Source organism: Panthera pardus, unplaced genomic scaffold, assembly GCF_024362965.1.
Source record: "Panthera pardus isolate Hobbes unplaced genomic scaffold, ASM2436296v1 HiC_scaffold_24, whole genome shotgun sequence".
Taxonomy (NCBI): domain Eukaryota; kingdom Metazoa; phylum Chordata; class Mammalia; order Carnivora; family Felidae; genus Panthera; species Panthera pardus.
In genome coordinates, this window is record NW_026526810.1 from 57,263,639 (window position 1) to 57,285,751 (window position 22,113).

Below are 22,113 nucleotides of genomic sequence, written 5' to 3' on the forward strand. Positions count from 1 at the left end.
ACAGGAAGTGCCTGCTGTCTGTTCTACAGATTACCCTCACGTGTGCATGGCCACAGACCCTCAGGAACACATCGCTGATACACACAGGGAAGAGCATCAATTACATCTGAATCAAAATAAAATACCAAAAGGATTTGGGTAAGAAACTTCTGGAGGATTACTGGCAATTCCTTAATATTCTTAAAGCAGCTTTGCAATCAAATGCCTGCTCTTGAAGAATCACAATAAATGATTGGCAGATTTAATTTTACTAATTAGGATTGTAGGATTTGGCAACTGAGGACATTTTGGAGGTTATCCACTATAGATTTTCTTTTGAAATCTGTGAAAACTTGTCTTCAGAATAAGCTTTATGGACAAACTCATTAACACAGAACTGATGGAAACAGAACCTGCCTGGTTGGAGGAGTGTCTTAGTGTGGGCGGCGATAATAAAATACCATAGACTGCATGGCTGAAATGATAGAAATTTATTTCTCACATTTCCAGAGGCTGGGAAATCCAAGATTAGGGAGCAGCCTGGTCAGGGTCTTGTGAGGACTTTTTTCCTGACTTGTAGTTGGCTGACTTCTTGCTGTGTCCTGAAATGGAGAGAGAGTGGACTCTGGTCTCTTTCTTTCCTTAGAAGGATTCTTATGGCCTCATGGGTGCTCTATCCTTATGACGTCATCTAAACGTAATTATGTCCCAAAGATCCCACTTCCAAATACCTTCACAAAGTCTTCATTGAGGCTTCAACATATGAATTAGGGTGAGGGACAGATATTCAATCTTTAGCAAGGAGAAGGGGTTCTGGAGATTTGCCAGCTTGGCTCTTAACTATCCTCCTTGTTCCACATACCCCCTGAGCACAGATAGATAATCCAATGCCCCTTCACCCGTCCAGTGCCTTCCGGGTTGCAATGCACAAAGCTAGGCTTAGAGGTATTGTGCAGATTTCTGAGGTCATCGAGTTAGGCAATGTCTGTCAGAACTAGAATCCTACACTTTTGATTCATGGTGGATCTCCTGTGACATTATTATGGTAGGAGACAATGATATTGTGTTTTGTAGACATAGATCTATATTTTTCTTTATAAATAATATCTAGAAATTGTATATTGCTTGAAGCAAATTATAGAATAGAGTTCTACCCTCTCCTGTTCTAGACACCAAAAGCACACAACATGGATAAGTTCTTTTTTAAAAAAGACATATTGAGATATAACTGACATAAAATAAGCCAGCATAAAGTAAAATTGGCAAAAGCATTAAAATTTACATTTGATAAGTTTTCATCTAAGTGTGTACCCATGAAATCATTGCGAAAATCAAGGCAATGAACATATGTATTACACACTAAAGTTTTTTGGGGTTCTTTTTTGTCACCTCTCTATCTTCCTCGCATCTTCCCCATTTCAAGGAAACAACTTTCTTATTTCTATCACTACGTATTAGTGTGTAAGATAGAAATTTATATAAATGGAATCATGGAGTATATTCTGTTTTTCTTCTGTGGCTGCTTTCTCTCACCATAATAAAGCTGAGATTCATTTATGATGTTGTGTGTAGGCAAGTTTCATTCAATTGTATTGCTGAGAACCTTGGCTATAACCAAGGCTCTACCACAAGCTGTTTATCCATTCATCTGTTGGTGGACATTTGAGTTATTTTCAGTTTTGGATTACCACAAACAAATCTGTGCTGAACATTTGTGTATAAATCCCTGTTTGGGGGTTTCTCTGGGGTATATACCTAGAAGTAGAACAGGTGAGTCATACTGTAAATGTATAATTGACTTTTTAAGAAACTGCCAAACTGTTTTCCAAAGTGGCTGTCCTACTTTTCATTCCCACCATGAGGAAGAAGCATTCCAGTTGCTCCATATGTTTTGTATGGTTAGTCTTTTTAAAATGTTGGCCATTCTAGGGGCGCCTGGGTGGCTCAGTCGGTTGAGCATCTGACTTCAGCTCAGGTCACGATCTCGTGGTCCGTGAGTTCGAGCCCTGCGTCGGGCTCTGGGCTGATGGCTCAGAGCCTGGAGCCTGCTTCCGATTCTGTGTCTCCCTCTCTCTCTGTCCCTCCCCCGTTCATGCTCTGTCTCTCTCTGTCTCAAAAATAAACGTTAAAAAAAATAATTTTAAAATTTTGCCATTCTAATTGCTATGTAGAGATCATTGTGGTTTTGTTTTCATTTTCTAATGACTGATGATGTTGAGTAATGCTCACTTTATCTGCCTATTTGCTACCTATATATATTCTTGGTCAAGTGTTCAAACATTTTGCCCAATTTTAAAATTGGATTGTTTTTATATTATTGAGTTTTGAGGGTTCTTTATATATTTAGGATACATGGCCTTTGTCAGATATGTACTTGACTTTCATCAAAAAAGCAGAAGTTCTTATTTTTTTTTCTTTTATGAATTGTGCTTCTGTTGTTGTACCTGAGAAATCTTTACCTAATCCAAATTCACAAAGATTTTCTGCTATGTTTTCTTTTGGAAGTTTTAGAGTTTTAGGTTTTGCAAATAGGTCTCTGATTGGTGTAATTAATTTTCATATATAGTGGGAAGTATAAACTGAAGTTTATTTTCTTTTATTTTCTGGATATGGCTATCCAACTGTTCAAATACCATTTGTCAAAAACACTGCTCTTTCTCTACTGAATTGCCTTTATACCTTTGTCAAAAATAAGCTGTCAGTACATGTGTGGACCTATTTCTGTATTCTTTCGTCTGTTGCATTGATGTATATGTTTATTTCTACATCAATATCACACAGTCCTGATTACCATAGCTTTACAATAAATCTTGAGAGATAATGTAAATTCTTAAACTTTGTTCTTCTTTTTAAAAATTATTTTGGTTATTCTAGGTCCATTACATTTCCATATGAGTTTTAGAATTCATAATGTCAAAAATGGCTGCTGGCATTTTGGTTGAGATTGTACTGAAATTATAGATCAATTTGGGGAGAGTTTACATTAATAAAAATGAATCTTGATACATGAACATGGTATTTCTCTCCATTTATTTGTGCCTTTCTTCAGCAATGTTTTGTAATTTTCTTTTTTTTTTAATTTTTTTTAACGTTTATTTATTTTTGAGACAGAGAGAGACAGAGCATGAACAGGGGAGGGGCAGAGAGAGAGGAAGACACAGAATCTGAAACAGGCTCCAGGCTCTGAGCTGTCAGCACAGAGCCTGATGCAGGGCTTGAACTCACAGACTGTGAGATCATGACCTGAGCCAAAGTCGGACGCTTAACCGACCGAGCCACCCAGGCGCCCCAAATGTTTTGTAATTTTCAGTGTACACATCACATATATCTTTTGTTAGATTTATCAAGTATCTGACGTTGTAATTTTTTTATAAAGATATTTTTATTGGCTCTACATTATGCTCAAGTGTTGTAGCTTTTATATTCTACTCTATTTGTTTCCAGCTTTTTGACATTTTCCTTCTTTTCTTTCTTTCTAGTTTTTATTTAACTTCTAGTTAGTTAACATATAGTGTAATATTGGTTTTAGGAGTAGAATTTTGTGATTCATCATTTACATATAACATCCAGTGCTCATCACTGTAATACCCACCTCTCCTCTAGCAACCCTCAGTTAGTTCTCTGTAGTTAAGAGTCTCCAGGGGCGCCTGGGTGGCTCAGTCGGTTGAGCGGCCGACTTTGGCTCAGGTCATGATCTCGCGGTCCGTGAGTTTGAGCCCCGCTTTGGGCTCTGTGCTGACAGCTCAGAGACTGGAGTCTGTTTCAGATTCTGTGTCTCCCTCTCTCTGCCCCTCCCCCATTCATGCTCTGTCTCTCTCTGTCTCAAAAATAAATAAACGTTAAAAAAAAGTCTCTTATGGTTTGCCTTCCTCCCCATTCCCCCGCCCCTTCCCCCATGTTCATCTGTTTTGTTTCTTAAATTCCACATGAGTGAAATCATATGGTATTTGTCTTTCTCTGCCTTATTTCGCTTAGCACAACATGCTCTCTTTCCATCTGCATCATTGCAAATAGCAAGATTTCATTCTTTTTAATGGTTGAGTGATATTCCACTCTATATATAATACATACCACATCTTTTTTTAAAATATAATTTATTGTCAAATTGGTTTCCACACAACACCCAGTGCTCATCCCAACAAGTGCCCTCCTCCATGCCCATCACCCACTTTCCCCTCTCCCCTAACCCTCAGTTTGTTCTCATTCCTCAAGAGTCTCTTATGGTTTGCCTCCCTCCCTCTCTGTAGCTTGTTTCCCCCCCTTCCCCTCCCTCATGGTCTTCTGTTAAGTTTCTCAAGATCTACATATGAGTGAAAACATATGATATCGGTCTTTTTCTGCCTGACTTATTTCACTTAGCATAATACCCTCCGATTCCATCCACATTGCTGCAAATGGCCAGATTTCATTCTTTCTCATTGCCAAGTAGTATTCCACTGTATATATAAACCACATCTTCTTTATCCATTCGTCAGTTGATGGACATTTAGGCTCTTTCCATAACTTGGCTATTGTTCAAAGTGCTGTTATAAACATTGGAGCACAAGTGCCCCCGTGCATCAGCACTCCTGTATCCCTTGGGTAAATTCCTAGCAGTGCTATTGCTGGGTCATAGGGTAGGTCTATTTTTTTATTTTTTGAGGAACCTCCACGTTGTTTTCCAGAGCAGCTGCACGGGTTTGCATTCCCACCATCAGTGCAAGAGGGTTCCCATTTCTCCACATCCTCGTCAGCATCTATAGTCTCCTGATTTGTTCATTTTAGCCACTCTGACCGGTGTGAGGTAGTATCTCAGTGTGGTTTTGATTTGCATACCATGTCTTTATCCATTCATCAGTCAACGGACATTTGGCTGTATCCATAATTTGGCTATTGTTGATAATGCTGCTATAAATATCAGGGTGCATGTACCCCTTTGAATCAGTATTTTTGTATCCTTTGGGTAAATACCTAGTAGTGCAATTGCTGGGTCACAGGGTATTTCTATTTTTAACTTTTTGAGGAAACTCCATACTATTTTCTGGAGTGGCTACACCAGTTTGCAGCCAATTATATTTTTTAAATTTAAATTTTTAATTTTTCATTGTTATTATATAGAAATATAATAGACTTCCATAGAGTTTATATGCTATAATTTTGTTAAATTTATTTGTTAGTTTTAGCTGCAGTTTCGTAGATTTTTGTAATATTTTATTAATAGACAATTGTCCATTAATAATTTTATTTCTTTCTTTTCATTCCAGATACTTGTTATTTTTCCTCACTGCACTGACTAGAAACTTCAGTACAATATTTAACAGAAGTCATGGGAGTGTACATTCTTGCCTTGTTCCTATTCTTAGAAAGGAAAGCACTCAGCCTTTTACCATTTAAGAATAATGTTAGGTGCATATTTTTCAGAGCTGCCATTTTAGGGTAAAAAACTTTCTTCCATTCATAATTTTCTGACAGTTTTTATCAGGTATGGATGTTGGAGTCTGTCAAATGCTTTTGCATGTCCTGGAGATATCTTTTAAAAAATTCTTTTAATATGGTTAATCACATTGATTTTTTTTAAACTTATTTATTTTTAAGAGAGAGAGAGCACAAGTGGGGAATTGGAAGAGAGAGAGAGGGAGAGAGAGAATGCTAAGCAGGCTCTGCACTATCAGTACAGAGCCTGATGCAGGGCTCAAACTCACAAACTGTGAGATCATGACCTCATCTGAAGTTAGATGCTTAACTGACCGAACCACCCAGGAGACCCTGATTTTTAAATGTTAAACCAACCTTACACTGCTGGGATGTATTATTTTTAACATATTGCTTTATGTAATTTTGTGAAATGTAGATTTTTGCATCAATATTTATACACCATATTGGTAGTATTCTTTTTTCTTTTAAACTTTTGTCTCATTTTGGTATAAGGATAATGCTAGCCTCAGAGAATGAGCTGAGAAGTTTTCTATATTTAAATTTCAGAAAGATTTTATGCAGAATATTTTTTTCTTAAATATTTGGTAGAATTTCTTAGCAAAGTTATCTTGGCTTGGAGTTTTCTTTGTGGGAAGGTTCTTAACAAATTTAAGTGCTTTAATAAATATTGAGTTATCCAGGTTTTCTACTTTGAGTGAGTTTAGTAGTATATAGCTTTAAAAAATATGTCCATTTTATCTAAGAAGTCAAATTTATTGCCATAAAGTTGTTCTAAGAATCCTAATTTCCCTTTAGTATCTGTACAATGTATGATGATACCCCTCTCTCAATCCTGACATTAGTATTTTTTGTCTTCTCCATTTTTATCCTGTTCATTTGGTTAGAGGTTCATCAATTTTTATTGATATTCTCACAGGTAATTATTATGATACTGAAATGTCTTCTTGTATTTATTTATTTATTTATTTATTTATTTATTTACTTATTTATTTTTTACTGTAACTCTAGTTCCCATCTCTAGTGTCCACACACTACAAAAGGATGATCTTTCCTGAAGGATAAAATCCAAACTCAAGGTCACATGTAAGAAGAACCCCTCTAACATTCTTCAATTGATTACGCTCCAGTTATAACAAACTACTGATGATTTTCTTGGTATACCAAGCATGAAATATCTTTGTATTTTGCACATGCTGTTTCCATCTTTCCCTTGCTCCTGGTAATTCTTTAAAATTTGACTTAAGAATTACTTTTCCGGGGTGCCTGGGTGGCTCAGTTGATTAAGTGTCTGACTTCGGCTCAGGTCTGACCTCACTGTTTATGAGTTCAAGCCCCACATCAGGCTCTGTGCTGACAGCTCAGAGCCTGGAGTCTGCTTCAGATTCTGTGTCTCCTTCTCACTCTGACCCTCTCTTGCTCATGCTCTGTGTCTCTCTCTCTCTCAAAAATAAACATTAAAAAAATTATATATATTTAAAAAAAAAGAATTACTTTTCCCAGTATGCCTTCTTCAGCCACTCCTCCCCCACACCTGGTTGCAGCTAACCACTCAGTGTTTCCCTAGCACTTCATGCATTTAACTTCACAGAACTTATATTTGTGCTATTGATGCTCCGTTTACTTATGTGCCCCCTCAACTAGACTGTAAACTCCTAAGTTCAAGAAGTGCCTCACTCATTTTTGTATCCTCACTGCTCAGGTCAATGACTGTCACAGACGTAGAGAACAATAATAGGCCAATATTAGGGCAGTTTTGTTCAGCTCCATGGTTGTCAAAGTGTGCTCCTTGGATCAACAACAGCAGTACCACTTGGGAACTTGTTAGAACTATAAATTCCTTATCCTATCCAGCTTTATGGAATCACTCCGAATTACTCTGGAAGGGAGACCCATCAATCTATGGTTAAGAAGCTTTGTTGGTAACAGTTGCTAGGGTTTGAGAATGATTGGTTTAGTAAGTAGGAAATGATGGGGGAATCAGCAAGACCCAGTTTGAATCCTGCCTGCATCAAACTCTTTGACCTGGAATAACTTACTTAATCTTTTTAAAGCCTCAGTTCCCTCATACATAAAAAGGGGACAGCATGAGCTATTTTATAGGATTAAGATTTAAATGAGATCTAGAGCTTCTAGTGTAATAAATGACCCATGATACGTACTCAATAAAAATGAAAGTAGTTAATAAAATAATATTCAATAATTTCTACCTGATGGAAACAGAAGACTTCTGCTATGCTTGTCTCTATATAGTATTTTCATCTAATTGGAGAATAGAAAGAAATCATTCTTAAAATCAGAATAGCTTAAGAATCAGTAGAATCGATGAGGGAGAGCAAAGGGAAAAGGCTGAGGGAGATTTATTTTAGGAGGAGAAAAATCTGATGAAATTATTTGAAATGTGCTCCCCATATTTTGCAATAAAATTCAAAATTAAAGTTTTTTCTTGGTGAGAATAGTCATATTCAAAGTCTGAGTAGTACTTAGTTTGGAAATTATCACCTTATTTCAGTTAGAACACTCTTATTGAACACCAACCACAGCATGGGCATGGTGCCAGATACTGAGATACAGAGAAGGACAGAGTATTCCCCACCTAAACTAAGCTGGGTCTAGTGGTGATGTCCAAAACAGAGTAAGCAGTCAATTTCTTTTGGATTTTACTTTATACTTTGGATTATACTTTTATACTTTATAATGGGAGGAATGTAAAGAGGAAAAATCTGTTTGGGCAGCTAAGATAGCCCTCAGTTTTTGGTTTGTCTGTGAACAAAGAGAATGGGATTTCCTTCAGCATCACCATTATTTAAGTGGGTATTTCTCCTGGAATTTGTGGCCCTGATTTTGTTGGTATTTTCGCCAACCAAGGTCCATTATATGCTTCCAGACACTTACGAACAAGATGGTAAAAAACAAAACAAAGTTGGCATGGCAACTTTTAAATTTGTCCAATGCTCCAAACATGTGTAGGTTACCTCTACATTCAAGGCACTATGCTAGAGAGAGCCAAAGATGAATAATATGTCATCTGTCCTGAAAAAGTTCAAGGTCTACTGAGATAGATGCGTGTTCATCTCACAGCCGCGCATTTTTCTAGCTCTTTATACTTGACAAACCACCTTCTCATAAATGATCTTAACTGATTTTCAGAACAGCTGTATGAAGTAAATAGATCAAGCATTATTGGTCCATTCTACAGATAGGACATCAGAGTAAAAACGATACCTCTTTTTTGTCTGGACATTTCCACCATGTTAACTCCATCTTCTGTCTTACTGCCCTTGGGCCTCCATCATCAAGTTGTATTGATGCTACCACCTAAGTGTCTCTGAAATTTCTGCTTCCCTGACTATTTCCACCACTGCTGCCTTAGTTGAAATAAGCTCATCTTTTCTTGCCTGGGCTATTTCAATAACCTCCTAATTGGTCTCCCTGCCTACGAGTTCTGCCCACTCCAATCTGCCACCAGAATTATCTTTCAAAAACAGAAATGATTATGCCACTCAGCTGAAAAATCCTTGCAGGCTTCCCTATCCATCAAAATAAGTTTCAAATTCTGCAGCATGGCATAAAGGCACTTCACCAAGTTACCCCAGCCAACCTTCCAAACCTCGCCCCTTGAGGTCCATCGACCCTGACCTCTAGTCTGCTACACACAGATCAAATGCTCCAACCACACTGAGCTTATACTCTGTCAAGCCTCCGTATCTCTGTCTGATGAGCTACTTATCCTTTAAGACCCAGCTTACATGTTACCAACTCTGAAAGACCTTCATAATCATGACAGTCTTATTTGGTGCTCCTTGCCTTGTGAGTCTGGACCTCTCTGCATTTTCTGGCTTATCATTGGTCACAACGTAGCATGACTGCTTTCTCCCTGCTTTCTCCACTGTAAATCCCCTGGAGATAATGGTCTCATTTTAATCACCTTTGAGAGAATCCTGAAGACCAGTACTAATGGGGAGAACGCTTGCTAGAGTTGCCACATTTATCAACAGGATGCCCAGTTAAATGTGAATTTCAGATAAATAATGAATGATTGTTTAGTATCAGTATGTCCCAAATATTGAATGAGCTATGCTTATACTAACATGTTAAAAAATCTGAAATTCACATGTGAGTGGCTGTCCTGTAGTTTTCTTTGCTACATCTGGGACTCCTAATCCCCGTGGACCTAAAACCCAGCTTCTATACCTCCTGGAAGTTTAGCACGGCTACAGTCATAATGTCTAGTATAAACCAAAGCTGTCATTTCTGCCCCACCCTCATAGAGCTTCCTGTTTAGTAAAGAAGTCACAAAAACTATTTCTAGAATTAACTGGTAAATATTCAAAAGCTACGTGCTCGTGACAAACATTGACATGGATAGCTACATGGTAAGGGCACATCTTGGTCTTTGTCCTATGGGAGAAAATAAATCCAGTTTTTTTCAGTTGCCTGATTCTAAGAATATATTAAAGTGAGTCTGGAATACTTAGTTGAAAGAGCTTGGTTGCACTTTTGATCCAACAACCATGATATGGAGATTAGTGTAACCTTGGTCAAATTGTTTAACTCTTCTGCACTTCCTTTTAAGAAGTGTGCATGAGGAGGGAGGTTGTGGGGCAAAGAAAGTAATCAAAGTCCCTTGTGTAACGAAATGACTGTCAAGCTAAAAGTGTAACTTCATAATACACATTCAGATAAGGACAGAGGCAAAAGTCAGGTCAGGAGCATTACTAAGTTTTCAGTTCTTGTTGCAGAATGCACAAACCTGGAATTGGAGCCAGAAGATTGCAAAAATGATTCCAGATCTGCATGGTAACAATTTCAACTGACTTCCACTCCTGCTGAAATTTAGCAGCAGAGGAAGTTCTTTTTCTGGCTGTCTGCCTTCTCCCCGCCTCCCCCATCCCTCAGTACCTCAGGCTGCTCACTCCCCACATCTGTTTCCAAGCCTTAGAGAGTTGGGTCACAGCATGGCGCAATAAGCAGAATTAGCAGGCAGCATGAATCAATGGTAAACCTTTGATTTTAATTCCTTGCCTCTCCTCTAGAGGAAGTGTGGTCTAGTGGTTAACCCACTAAAAAAAAGCAGCTAGGAGGCAAAATTCCTGGTCTTTTCCATCTCTGTCTTCTGTTCTTATGGGGGCACCTTGCCCATCAAACATCCTTCCCCCACCCTCCCCCGCCCCCTCCCCCAACTATTGCCCTGTATAAGCATTTTCCCCTGAACTGACCTCAGGCTCAGACTCACTTGGGAAACTCATTAAATGATTCCTGAGACCCATCCCAGAACCTCCCAAGGAAAGTCCTAGGAACTTCTGTTTTTAACAAGTGCTACAGGTAAGTCTTCACAATCAGACTCAGCTCAACTGGATGCTGGTTAGTCATGACACAAATGAGCCATGACACTAAAGAGAGCACTAAAGGAAACCAGAGCAGGAAAGCTGAGGTGAAAAGAATATCTCTGCCATAGGGTTTGCTTGCACAAGCTCATGTGTGATAAAAGGGTAAAGGACGAGGAATGAAAAGATGCAGATTCTAGTTCTGGCTGTATGTATCTAGAGTTGCGTGAGCATGGGCAGGTCAGATAACCTCTCCTGATGGCATTTTTGTTTTAAAAATAAAAGTGATTAGATCACCTCTTTCGGTTCTGTGATTCAATGAATTATTTCTGTGATTTCACAGAAAAGCCAAGATGGACTCAGAAAATCTTTTCCTGAAAATGACAGTGGGTACAGTCACAGAGGTGTGGGCTGGCTTGTTTGGGGTTGTGGGCAGACAATGGAAATAAGTGGCAGCCGGGAGGTTTGGGGCCAAGGCCACAAGGAGTTTTCTCCCTGACTCCCTGCCTTGAAGCTCTGCAGCTGGCCTATTTATGCAAAGGCTTTGGCTCCTCTTTCCTTTCAAAAGCATTTCTGACTCGTAGATTCCCCCAGGAGCAGAGATTCATCGTTTGGTGGAGAACTTGCACATGCTTTCCTGACAGGAAGAAAGGATGGAGGAATAAGCAGGCTTGGATGGATTAGTGAGTGGGCTAGAGTAGCCAAAGAAGTGAGTCTCCTGGTGCATGATTAACATAGACCCATCACATCATTAGCTCTGAATATGCCCAGCAAAAACCCTTTGCCTCACTTCTACAATGCCTAGAAGTGTGCACTCATTAGTGGACTGGACACCCGCCTACTTATCTGCCTCTGGAGCATCCGGGCATTCTTCCACCCAGAACAAGTGGGGGGTGAGTTAGGAGGAGGAGGGGGGGAGCCTTGGAAGTCACAAGTGAGTCATGATGGTAGGAAAAGGATGTCTTACTGAGCCAACGCAGAAGGAGCTTCCTAGAAACATCGTGACAGGCCCCATAAAGCCCACGGTTTGCTTCTAATTACAGCATGCCCACATTTGAGCATTTTCACAGTCTTCCCATGGCAACAACGGGGTTTCTGAGCAAGAGGACTTTGACTCAAATGTGCTCTCTGCTTCTAATAGTGGGATCTGGTTGGACTTTCAGAAGTTATTTTTGCAATTTTACAAAGGAATTATTATTGGCTTGCCTATGCCTATTAACACATCCATAAACTGGAGTTCAGCACATTGTACTATACAAAAAGGGCAAACTGAGCTACATAAAATTTAAAAAGATATTTTTAAAGGGCAAGATGAACAACATGAAATCAGAAAAAATAGAGTCTTCAAATAAGTGGAATCTGTTTCTCTCCTCAACTTGAGGCAAATGGCAAATTAACAACGACAAAACTAATTTAAAAAGCAACTTTAAAAGGATGCTATAAATGACTCGGTTATAGTATTATTGTCCATACTTCTTGATTCTATTAGACAATGACCACTCTTCCTTGGGACAGTCATCAAGTACGACATGGGCTTTTGAAAAAAATCAAGCTATGTTCCAGGGTCAATTTAATATCACAGTATTTTCTTCTCTTCAAAAACCTTTGAAAATTGCTAATTCTGGAAAACTTGTTAAGGCCAGCTTTTAATTACATCCCAGCTCTTGATCATTTTAGGTAAAGAAAAATTTTATTTTTATCCACCCATTCTTTTCCACTGTTCATTATTTAGATACCAGAGAGGCTAGTCAGGACCTGGGAGGCTGAGGGTAAAACTTTTTCGTTCTCCAGTAAAACAGATTCCAGGCTTGATTAAGTAGATCTAGGGGAGATCGTCAGGGAAGAGGGATTTCCCAGGCTACCCTGGAGATGGAGCTGAGAAACAGCGCTTGCACCTGCTTGGAAGCAGCGTGGGGCTGACTGGGAATTTTTTTAACATTTGTAAAAGCTGCCATATGTGGCATTTAGAAAAGGAAGAGAAGTACTGCCTATCCATTTTTGCAAGATTATCAGATGAGGCTTCACTCTGTAAATCTCAGCAGTTACGAAAGTTGGCGTGGTTTTTAAACCCCACCACAGGAAGTAGGGATGATCAGAAAACATGTTGGCAGTGTTTTGAAATTTTCCAGAAGTATGAGAGATTCTCTTTTGTATAAAAAATAATGACCTCAGGTTTAGTAACTTCTTAGGAAACAATGAAGACAGAAGATAAGCACTTTCCTCAATACCTCTTACTGTCTTCAGCTAAATGCATGAAATTTTATAGGATGAATTCAGGAAGTTATTATAGCTATTTTTATGATAAATTAAGTAATAATATGTGCATATTTTCTTCTCAATTTTTAGCATATTTGCTTTTTTTTTTTTTTTCAAGTTTCAGATATTTATTCGCGTAAACCCCAACACAATACATCAACATGACTTCGTGCATTCAGAGGGGAACTATTTCCTGGATAAGTGGAAAATTGCGCGGATGGCCTCTGGAGAACCTTCATTCTAAGCAGCTTTGTAGTGAAACATTTCATTTAGAAGTCTGGACCTTCTTTCTTCAGTTTGCTATAATTTACATTCACTGAGTAGAACTTGTATTGATCATTGGGACCCAGTTTGTTCCACCGTTCTGGGTTATTCTTCCTATCACAATTGACATCTGGATTGAACAACGCCAGGGGCAAGACATATAGTGCTGCTCCAGTACCTCCCGCTCCAATAAATATGAAGAGGGGGATCAAGCTCGGATGCTTCTTGGCCTGACTGAAGATCTGGCGTAACATGACTGCAGCAGAGGCCTCGGCTCCGGGAGAAGAAAAGATCAAAACTGCAAGGCCCTGCACTAAGTAGTCCCTGCACCTAGCATGAACGGACGTCCAAAGTCACCCGTATTTGCTTACTTTTATAATAGAATATCTTTTACCAAAATTGGCACAAAATATCAAATAAAGAGAACAGTAATGCTTTGAGGAAGGATCTAAATATGTTGTGGATGTTGTAATTTTGATTAATCAATGGTTTAGGGGACAGCAAAATATAACAGTAGTTAATTTTTATTTAATTTATATGTCATACTATGTGCCAGGCACTGTTTTAAGTGCTTAAAAAAATTTCCAGTTGTAGTTAATTCTCCCAACTACCTCCATCCCCATTTTACAGATGGTAAAATTGAGGCACAGAGCGGTTCTGTAACTCTCCTTAGGTCACCAGATAGTAAGTGGAGGAGCTGGAATACGAATCTGGCAGCCTGTCTCTTGAGTGTCTTGAGTTCACAGTTGCTATGTGATATTGCCTCTTTGAAAATTGACCAAGGGCCCTTATAGAAAATAGAGCAACTTAGAATGTGTTCAAAAGCCTCAAACTCTTGAAAGTAAGCCCCTAACTCAGCCAAGCACTTTCTATAAAACAGTCAGTCTGAGGAATATTCTCCTTGAGTCGGTATGAGGAGCTCTTTGGTGTGACTGTAGAGTACTTGTCCGTGACACATCACTTGAATGAGTTGTAAGACAATAAAGGCCATTAGATGAAATGTTCACCTTAATCAACTAAAATATTGTGCCTATGAAGTGTCACAAAGCTGCATTTCCTATCTGTAAGGAACTTGTGCTTTGATAAGACAAAGGCAATTATTGACATTTGGTAAGGCTTTATTGCAAAGCTGCTATCTAGAGGGCATATAAAGATAAACAAGCCCTGCTACTTACTTCAAGGTGGGGCAGCCTGGGTGGGGAGATGGCGGATCACCATGGGGTGTGTTTGATGCCATAGTAGGTGAAAGAGAAGGATGCCGTGAGAGCAGAACAGGGCTCCTAACCCCGGAAGAGAATTCCAGGATGGCTTCTCTTAGGACATGAGGCGTGACTGAAATCCTTTTCATTTTTGTTTCCCATTTCCACGTTACTTTTCACCCTCTCACACGCATTTGAATTTATAGCTTTAAGGGTACCATCTGAAGGATAGAAGGATGTGCAAGCTCCCAGTTGTAGAACGCATAAGTCACAGGGATGAAAGGTACAACATGGGAATATAGTAAATGGTATTGTAATAGCGCTGTATGGTGACAGATGGTGGCTACATACACCTGTGGTGAGCATAGCATAATGAATCGAGTTGTTCATTATGTACACCTGAAGCTAATGTAACATTGCATGTCAACTGTATTTCAGTTTAAAAAAAAAAGTTAAGATTTGTTCTCATTCCCCAGTCACGTATCTTCCTTTCCATTTACCTCCCAGGCTAGATGCTGGGATTGATCTCAATAGAATATGGTCAAGAAGCCTTGGGCAGCTTCTGGGACAGGGGACAGTACCAGGACATCTGATTGATTGTCCAGAACGGATTCTTTTTTTTATCTGATGCTCCCCATGTGTTTTAAGATGGGGCTGCCTTAGCCTTCCATGCAGGCAGGCCTCCTGGTTACTGATCACTTACCTGAACTGTACCCTGGTGGTGAGCCTCCCTATACTTTTGCCTTTGTTAACTTTTTATATTCCCATATATCTACATGATCTTATTTCTGCTTCCTTGCTTGGTTCCTGTGTCTTTGCTGTCTCTGACCTTTGATTTATGTTTTCTTTTCGACTTGCCAAGTCTTGTGATGTCTGTAGCTTTAGATGGACTTCTGCCTCTTGGTTCACACACTCCATACTTCTTGCTTTGTGCACTCTTGTATTACACAATTTCAGATAGGAATTAGAGTCTTGGCAGTGGATAGAATTGAGTGCTAGATACTCAAGAATAGAGCCCAAAGTAAAATAATAGAAATCTAACTGCTCTCTGTTAACCAGAGAAAACTTCTGGGAGAGAAGTATTCTCAAAAAACATTGACTGTTAACTGTTGTTACACATGAACACATAGCCTTTTGATAAAAAAAAAAAAAAAAAAAAAAGGACTGCTTTAGATTCAGGTAGGCAATTTTATTGGCACTTATGTGTGTTCCTTCGGCTTTAAACAAAATTAATAATGGTGTGTGAATATGCAAGATGATGGCAGGTTGCTATCACCAGATGCCCTTAACCCATCGCCAAAATCTGCTCTGAGTTCCATAGCAGGTATATTCAAAATTCTTCAATGTGCTACGTAACAGATTTGAAGATGTGAAGGACCCCAGGGCCAAAGATTAGGGGATAGCAAGTTTAGGAAACTGAATACTGGTTTAGAATCTTTCAGACACACATTTTTATAGCTTGAGTTTGTATTCTGAAAATGTTTTCTGTAAAAGTTTAAAAGAAGGAAATAATCCTTGCTGCACAAACAGTCCTCACTCTAAAAGCATTTCCTATGTTGATGCTACAAATAACCTTTATTTTTTTCAAAACAGAAGTACCAGAGAACATTTCCTCTGTGCACCAATTTTCTCAAAGTGTGAGCAATGCTAAATTGCCTTTCCTTCTTTTCCTGCTCTTGAACTAGCTTTATCTCTCTAGAATCTTCTCTACAATCACCATCTTCCCATCAAGCAGTGACAACATAACTTTTATTGCACACTGCATATAGAGAACGGCATGGATAAAAATTGGCATCAGAAAAGCCTACTAAGTGAGATGCAATAACAAAAAATTAAAACTTGTGTCTTCCTCTCCAACTTTATCGTGTTATGGATTACATAAACATTCAAGGAGGCCATTTTGGAAATAGTGCATGAGGGAGTTTATCAACTGAAGCTAGTAGGGCAGTATTTCTGACTCTTTTAATGAGGTTTCTGCATCAACATAGGACAATTTGGTAACTTAAAATGCAAATTTCTGGGCTCTACCCCAGGTTTACCTAATCAGAATCAAACCGAGGAAATCTGTATTTTAACAAGCTCTGTATATGATCATATGGGAACCATTACTCTAGGACTGTGCTTAAAATCGGCAAGGATCCTATAATTGTAGTCAAATAAAATCACACCTGGCTCCAAGTAAATCATTTGAAAGTCTTATGACTAGTGGATGTATTATAAGGAATAGAAGGGGTTGGTATGGTGCTTAAAAAGAATTAAGTGGGGGGGCGCCTGGGTGGCTCAGTCGGTTGAGCGTCCGACTTCAGCTCAGGTCACCATCTCTCAGTCTGTGAGTTCAAGCCCCGCATCGGGCTCTGGGCTGATGGCTCAGAGCCTGGAGCCTGTTTCAGATTCTGTGTCTCCCTCTCTCTCTGCCCCTCCCCTGTTCATGCTCTGTCTCTCTCTGTCCCAAAAATAAATAAACGTTAAAAAAAAATTTTTTTTTAAATAAAAAAAAAAAAGAATTAAGTGGGAAAGATCTTTTTGAGATAGGGAGAAAGGAAGGCAGCCCTTCTATGGTCTCAGTGGTATCATAGCACTGCATAGATTGGCCCTCCTCTGCCTGTGGAGAAAGAAAGCAAAAGCTACGATAACTAAACCACCTGTGGTTATGACCCAGAAAGCATGACCTTCTGCTAAAAGATAAGCAAGCCTCACATGGAGCCAATGCAAGAGGATTTTGTTTTTACCCAAAAAAGCATCCAGTGTATGTTGATGGCAATTACCATTCAGCCAAGCAGAGAAAACCAGGGTAAATGAAATGATGGCTCTCAACCTTTTTGTGTGCCCTGCGCAAATGTGAACACTAGAATTTTTGGTACTGCACTTGAAAGAAAGAAAACATTTGGAAGGACTAAGAGCCATGTCTGGATGCCCTAAAAAGCCACACAGCTACTACCATCTTCTCACCTGAGTAACCTCAGTTCTACTACTATGTGGGGAGATCCGATGGCTCCGTGCCCTTTCTGGGCTCTCTTCAGGATCAGCTTGGCACCATAACATGCCTCCTACTGCTATAGTTTGCTTTTCACAGTGTCACAGAACCTGTTCAACAAAAAGGAATCTGACAGACATCACGATCATACTCTGAACACTTAGTAATAGCCCAAATAAAATTGCATTTAAAATTTTGAAAGACCAGCCTCTCAAAATGAAGTACTGATAGATACTACAACATGGATGAACTGAGAAAACACTATGCTAAGTCAAAGAAGCCAGATCCAAAAGGCCACATATTGTATGACTCCACTTACATGAAATGTTCAGAATAGGCACACCAGTAGAAACAGAATGGAGATTAGTGGTTGCCAGGGGCTGGAGGAATGAGGAGCGACTGCTAACAGACACGAGACTTCTTTTGGGGGTGACAAAAATGTTTTAAAATTTGAGAGTTGTGATGCATTTGGTGTGTGAAGTTTATGGTATGTGAATTATATCTCAGTAAAGCTGTTCTTGAAAAATAAGTTAAAAATTTTTGAGAGGTTCCCGTGAAAATGTTGGTACCTCAGTATACTGAGATAGGTGAAAATTGAATTAGGCAATGATCAAGTGATAAAGTTGACAAAGTGTTGAAGTTTTGTTTAAATCTAGAGTTTTCTTTATATTTTGCCATATATTGGATCTTTTAGATTATACATAGCAAGCATAATGGAGAGCTAACACTTTTAGAGAAAACCTGTTTTCACATATAATACACAATTTGAGAGTGCTTTGATGCTAAACAAGGTTAGGCCTTTTAGGAGGCAGATAATTCATAATGATGACTTAAATTTAAATTAGAATTAGTGAGAAGGATATCAAACTGTATTATTGGCATTCATTTCTTTTCAAAGTTGTTTCACAATATATTTCTTATTCTCATTAATGGTTAATTTAAATCAGATTGTTAAGGAAAGATTTTTTATTAAAGAGAACTATTGGGGCACCTGGGTGGCTAAGTTGGTTGGGCATCCATCAGCTCAGGTCATGACCTCGCAGTTCATGAGTTCAAGCCCTGCATCAGGCTCTTTGCTGTCAGCACAGGGCCCACTTAAAATCCTCTGTCCCCCAACCTCTCTCTCAAAAGTAAGTCAAACCTTAAAAAGAGAGAGAGAAACATTAACTAGAAGACAAAAATCTGCTTTATCAATATCTCACACACAGTTGTGGTTTGATCTAGATTGCTTGAACTAGATAGCACATGGTTGTTAGCATATGGCAGAGTCAGGATTTGGGAAGAGGGTAATGAACTCATTTCAAAGACTGAATTGGTAAAACTGAGTCATGAAGGTATAGTAGGCTACTTAATGTTCAGTGCTTATGATCTAGTCTAACACTTCCGCTTAACAGTTTTTGTCAGATGCCCTTTGCAAATGTGAATGAAGCTATGGACCCTTCCACTCAAAGGCATAAATGCAGATGTCAACTTCTTTTCCACAGAATTTTCAGGAGGACCACTCTGAAGTCTATTCATAAACTCTTTAACCCATGCTGCGAACTCCACACCTATGCAAAGAATAGCTCAGTCCACACTAATGCTTATTTTGGTCAATTCAAGCTATTGTCAATAATTCCATATTTGCCAAGATGCAAATTTCATTTTAATGCACTCATACAGTATGTTGGGCAAGGGACAAAATGTGCCAGTTCCAAGATTGGACTTTAATCATCAGCTCTTTGGGATATGACAGTCACTTAGAGGAAGTGGGAATGTGCGAGATCATAAACTATTCAGTCCCCACTTCCCAATGAAACAGGAAGCTTCCCTAAATAAGAGGCTTCTGACATTATTTCTACTTAAACTTTAGTGAGCATCCCTACAAATAAACCTTCAAGAAGAATCTGAGATGTTTTCCAAATAGGAGTGCTCCAACCCCCCAGGCCATGCCCAGCCCCAACATAATGAGACGTGGGTCCAGAGAATTTGGGCAATCACCAAGCTTTGGTCTGAATTCTCCACAAAGAAGCCTCAATGTTTTCACTTTGTTGACCATAAGTGATATATTTAGTTATCCAGAAGGGTAGTCAATCTGCCAGGGAAAATATCCTGAAGAATATGAAGCGGGCAATTATGTCAGGCAGACCTAGGAGTTAGTGTGGATGGGCCTTGTTTTAAAACAGATTCCTAACTCAGTCAAAAAGTCTCATGTCCATGTGTTTTCCTGGGGAGAAACTTCCAAGGCGACGATGTGAAAACTAACAGACTTGATGAAGGGGTGTGTAGCCATCTGGTTTGCTCACAAGCAGAGTTGCTCTTTTTATCAGGATTATTTTCAGATTTTTGTGTGGGGGAGGAGTTGGCCATCTTGAACACCAAGTCAGTATTAACCCTCTCCTTAAACAATTCTATTTAAAATTCTCCTAATAAGGACACTGGGAAACTACCCCCACCCCCAAATGAGGGAACAGAGGCCTGGTGAAATGAGGTAGCCAATGTCTAGGGTGGTGGCAGGAGTTCATCTGTGGGATTTCTTGTTGGACTCCCAAGGCTTAAGAACAATGTTTTCCAAAGACTGACTGCCTGAGGATGCCCCGAGCTTTCCATTTAGATGGAAATAAGAGTTAGGGGTTGTTAAGGTGACCCTCAGCCTCCTTAGAGTTGACCTCTTTTATCATTGGAGTCAAAGCTTCTTTCTTCTTCCCATTTCCCTAGCTGAGTTAGGTGAAGGAGACATTTGGACAATGGGTCACATAACTTTGCCTGTTGCAGAGTTGAAGAGAGAACACAACAGCTTTGCTTCTACTTTTTTGCTCTAATCACACATAACACTTCCCTCCTAGAAATTTGAATATTTAACATCCACTGTGAACAGCTTGCCTGTAGGTTTCCATCAGGGACAAAAAAGGGTGATGGTGTTGGAGGTGGAAAGCTGAGTTTATTCCCCACCCCACCTCCCTTTTTTCCCCTGGGACTCTTCTAGAAACACTCATCCTTATTTTGAGCCAAATAGAAGGACAGGTTTCTTTTCATTTCCTGCCTCCTGATGGGAAAAAGTTTTCATAGTTGACTCCTGGCAGGGGTGCTCCAGTATCTTGGGAAGGGCTTCTAGAAAGTGGCAGCATTTTCTCTTGCATGACCAAGAGAGCAAATTAAAGGCAGCAGCTACCAGCTACTATTACAGGCACCAACATTCCCCGCCCCCCCCCCCCCTTCTGTGTAAAGAGCAAAATCAGAAGAAAAAGGCACAGCCCAGGTTATTGTTGGAAAGTTGACTTCAGAAGAAAAACTGAAAAAGCATGAAGTGCTGTATGTGAACTTTTCTTTTTCTATCTTCTTTGTCAGTTTTGGGCTGTGCATGATAAACCAGTGTGGGTGGTTACTGTGTAAAGGGCTTCCTTTTAGTTTTTTCATGTTTCAGAGGTAGGCTTATTCATTGAGCAGACATATTAAATTCTTATCCTTTCTTTTAAAAGGAGAATAGTAATATAATTTTATAGGGATTCTACTTAGAGTGTTATGACCTTGAGTTCCAAAGCCAAATGAAGGACAAAACAAAACAAATTTAGGCTATTTCTAAATTTCTGGAATTAATTTCAATTAATGGCTTTATGCATATCCTCATTTTCCCAAATTTAAGGTGAATTTTTTGTCTCCAAAAATGATTTCCCAGAAAAAGTAAGTCACCTTCAGTATACAACCTAATGAAATCATCTTTGGATGCTCTTTCAATAGCCGAATTTGAAAGAACAAACTACTGTTAGGGAAAGATGCTTTGGGGTAAAATTATCTAAGTTAATGTCTGTTTTTGGATGCTCATGGAGGTCATCTGCCAGAACTGGTTAAAACAAAGAGGAAAAGAAATTTATTACTAATGTAGTCATTACTCTTGAAGTGATTAGCCCTGGAATGCAAGTGTTAGATTTTTTTTCCAATAGGCCTTTTAGAGAATACATAAAAATGCAATTCAGCAAGTGGCACGTTCTGGATATTATAAATATACACCTACAAGGAATGAGAAAATGACCAAGTACTATGCAATGGGTGACTTGGACTGTTATTTCTAGTGACAACATTGTACATGGTCCCAAAAAGTGTTAGCTCTCACACAACTTAGAAGGAGGGGACACTGATGTGTCTGGACAACTGTTGAACTAATCACAAAACAGCAGTGGTGAGGAATAACATTGTTCTATGGAATGACAGTGGATGGATACATTAATTAAAAATCAATATATTATTTTTTAAGTGTGATTTTAAATATGTAGGTATAACTAAGCATTTTGAGTAGACATTTGAATTATCCCTAAAAGTGTGTCTTCATGGCCAAAAGAGACATTTCTTCAGGTTGTCATATATTTAGGCGTATTTGGCCAGTAGATAGATCATAGAGTCATAAATCCTTTGGCAATCATATGGACTAGGGGGAGCTTGCCCATTTTATGAATGAAGTAACTAATTGAAGTTATTAGCTCAAGGTCACAAAGTTAGTTGGTGACAGAGGGAGATCAGAAATGAGACTTGTCCTTTCCATTATGACATATCACTCTCTCAATGGGGTCTTTCCTTCAGAACACTACCAAACTCTGGCAAACAGAGCAGGAAGATTAGGAGAAATGATCCCAAGGTCTCACTCTGGGGGAGAAACTTTTTTTTTAAGTTTATTTATTTTTTGAGAGACAGAGAGAGTGAAAGACGGGGAGGGGAAGAGAGAGAGGGA

At 39.1% G+C, this 22,113-nt stretch overlaps 1 protein-coding gene across 1 annotated transcript; it reads right to left on the minus strand.

Moving 5' to 3' along the window:
* Positions 1-13,118: 13,118 nt before the first annotated feature.
* LOC109262629 (cytochrome c oxidase subunit NDUFA4-like) lies at positions 13,119-13,591 on the minus strand. Its single transcript, XM_053888704.1, has one exon. The coding sequence runs from the start codon at positions 13,490-13,492 to the stop codon at positions 13,244-13,246; it is 249 nt and encodes an 82-aa protein (XP_053744679.1). The 5' UTR covers positions 13,493-13,591; the 3' UTR covers positions 13,119-13,243.
* Between the last annotated feature and the right edge of the window lie 8,522 nt (positions 13,592-22,113).

Excerpts from the sequence above, each read along its gene's own strand:
- LOC109262629 (XM_053888704.1), bottom strand. The coding sequence starts at position 13,492 with ATGTTACGCCAGATCTTCAGTCAGGCCAAGAAGCATCCGAGCTTGATC.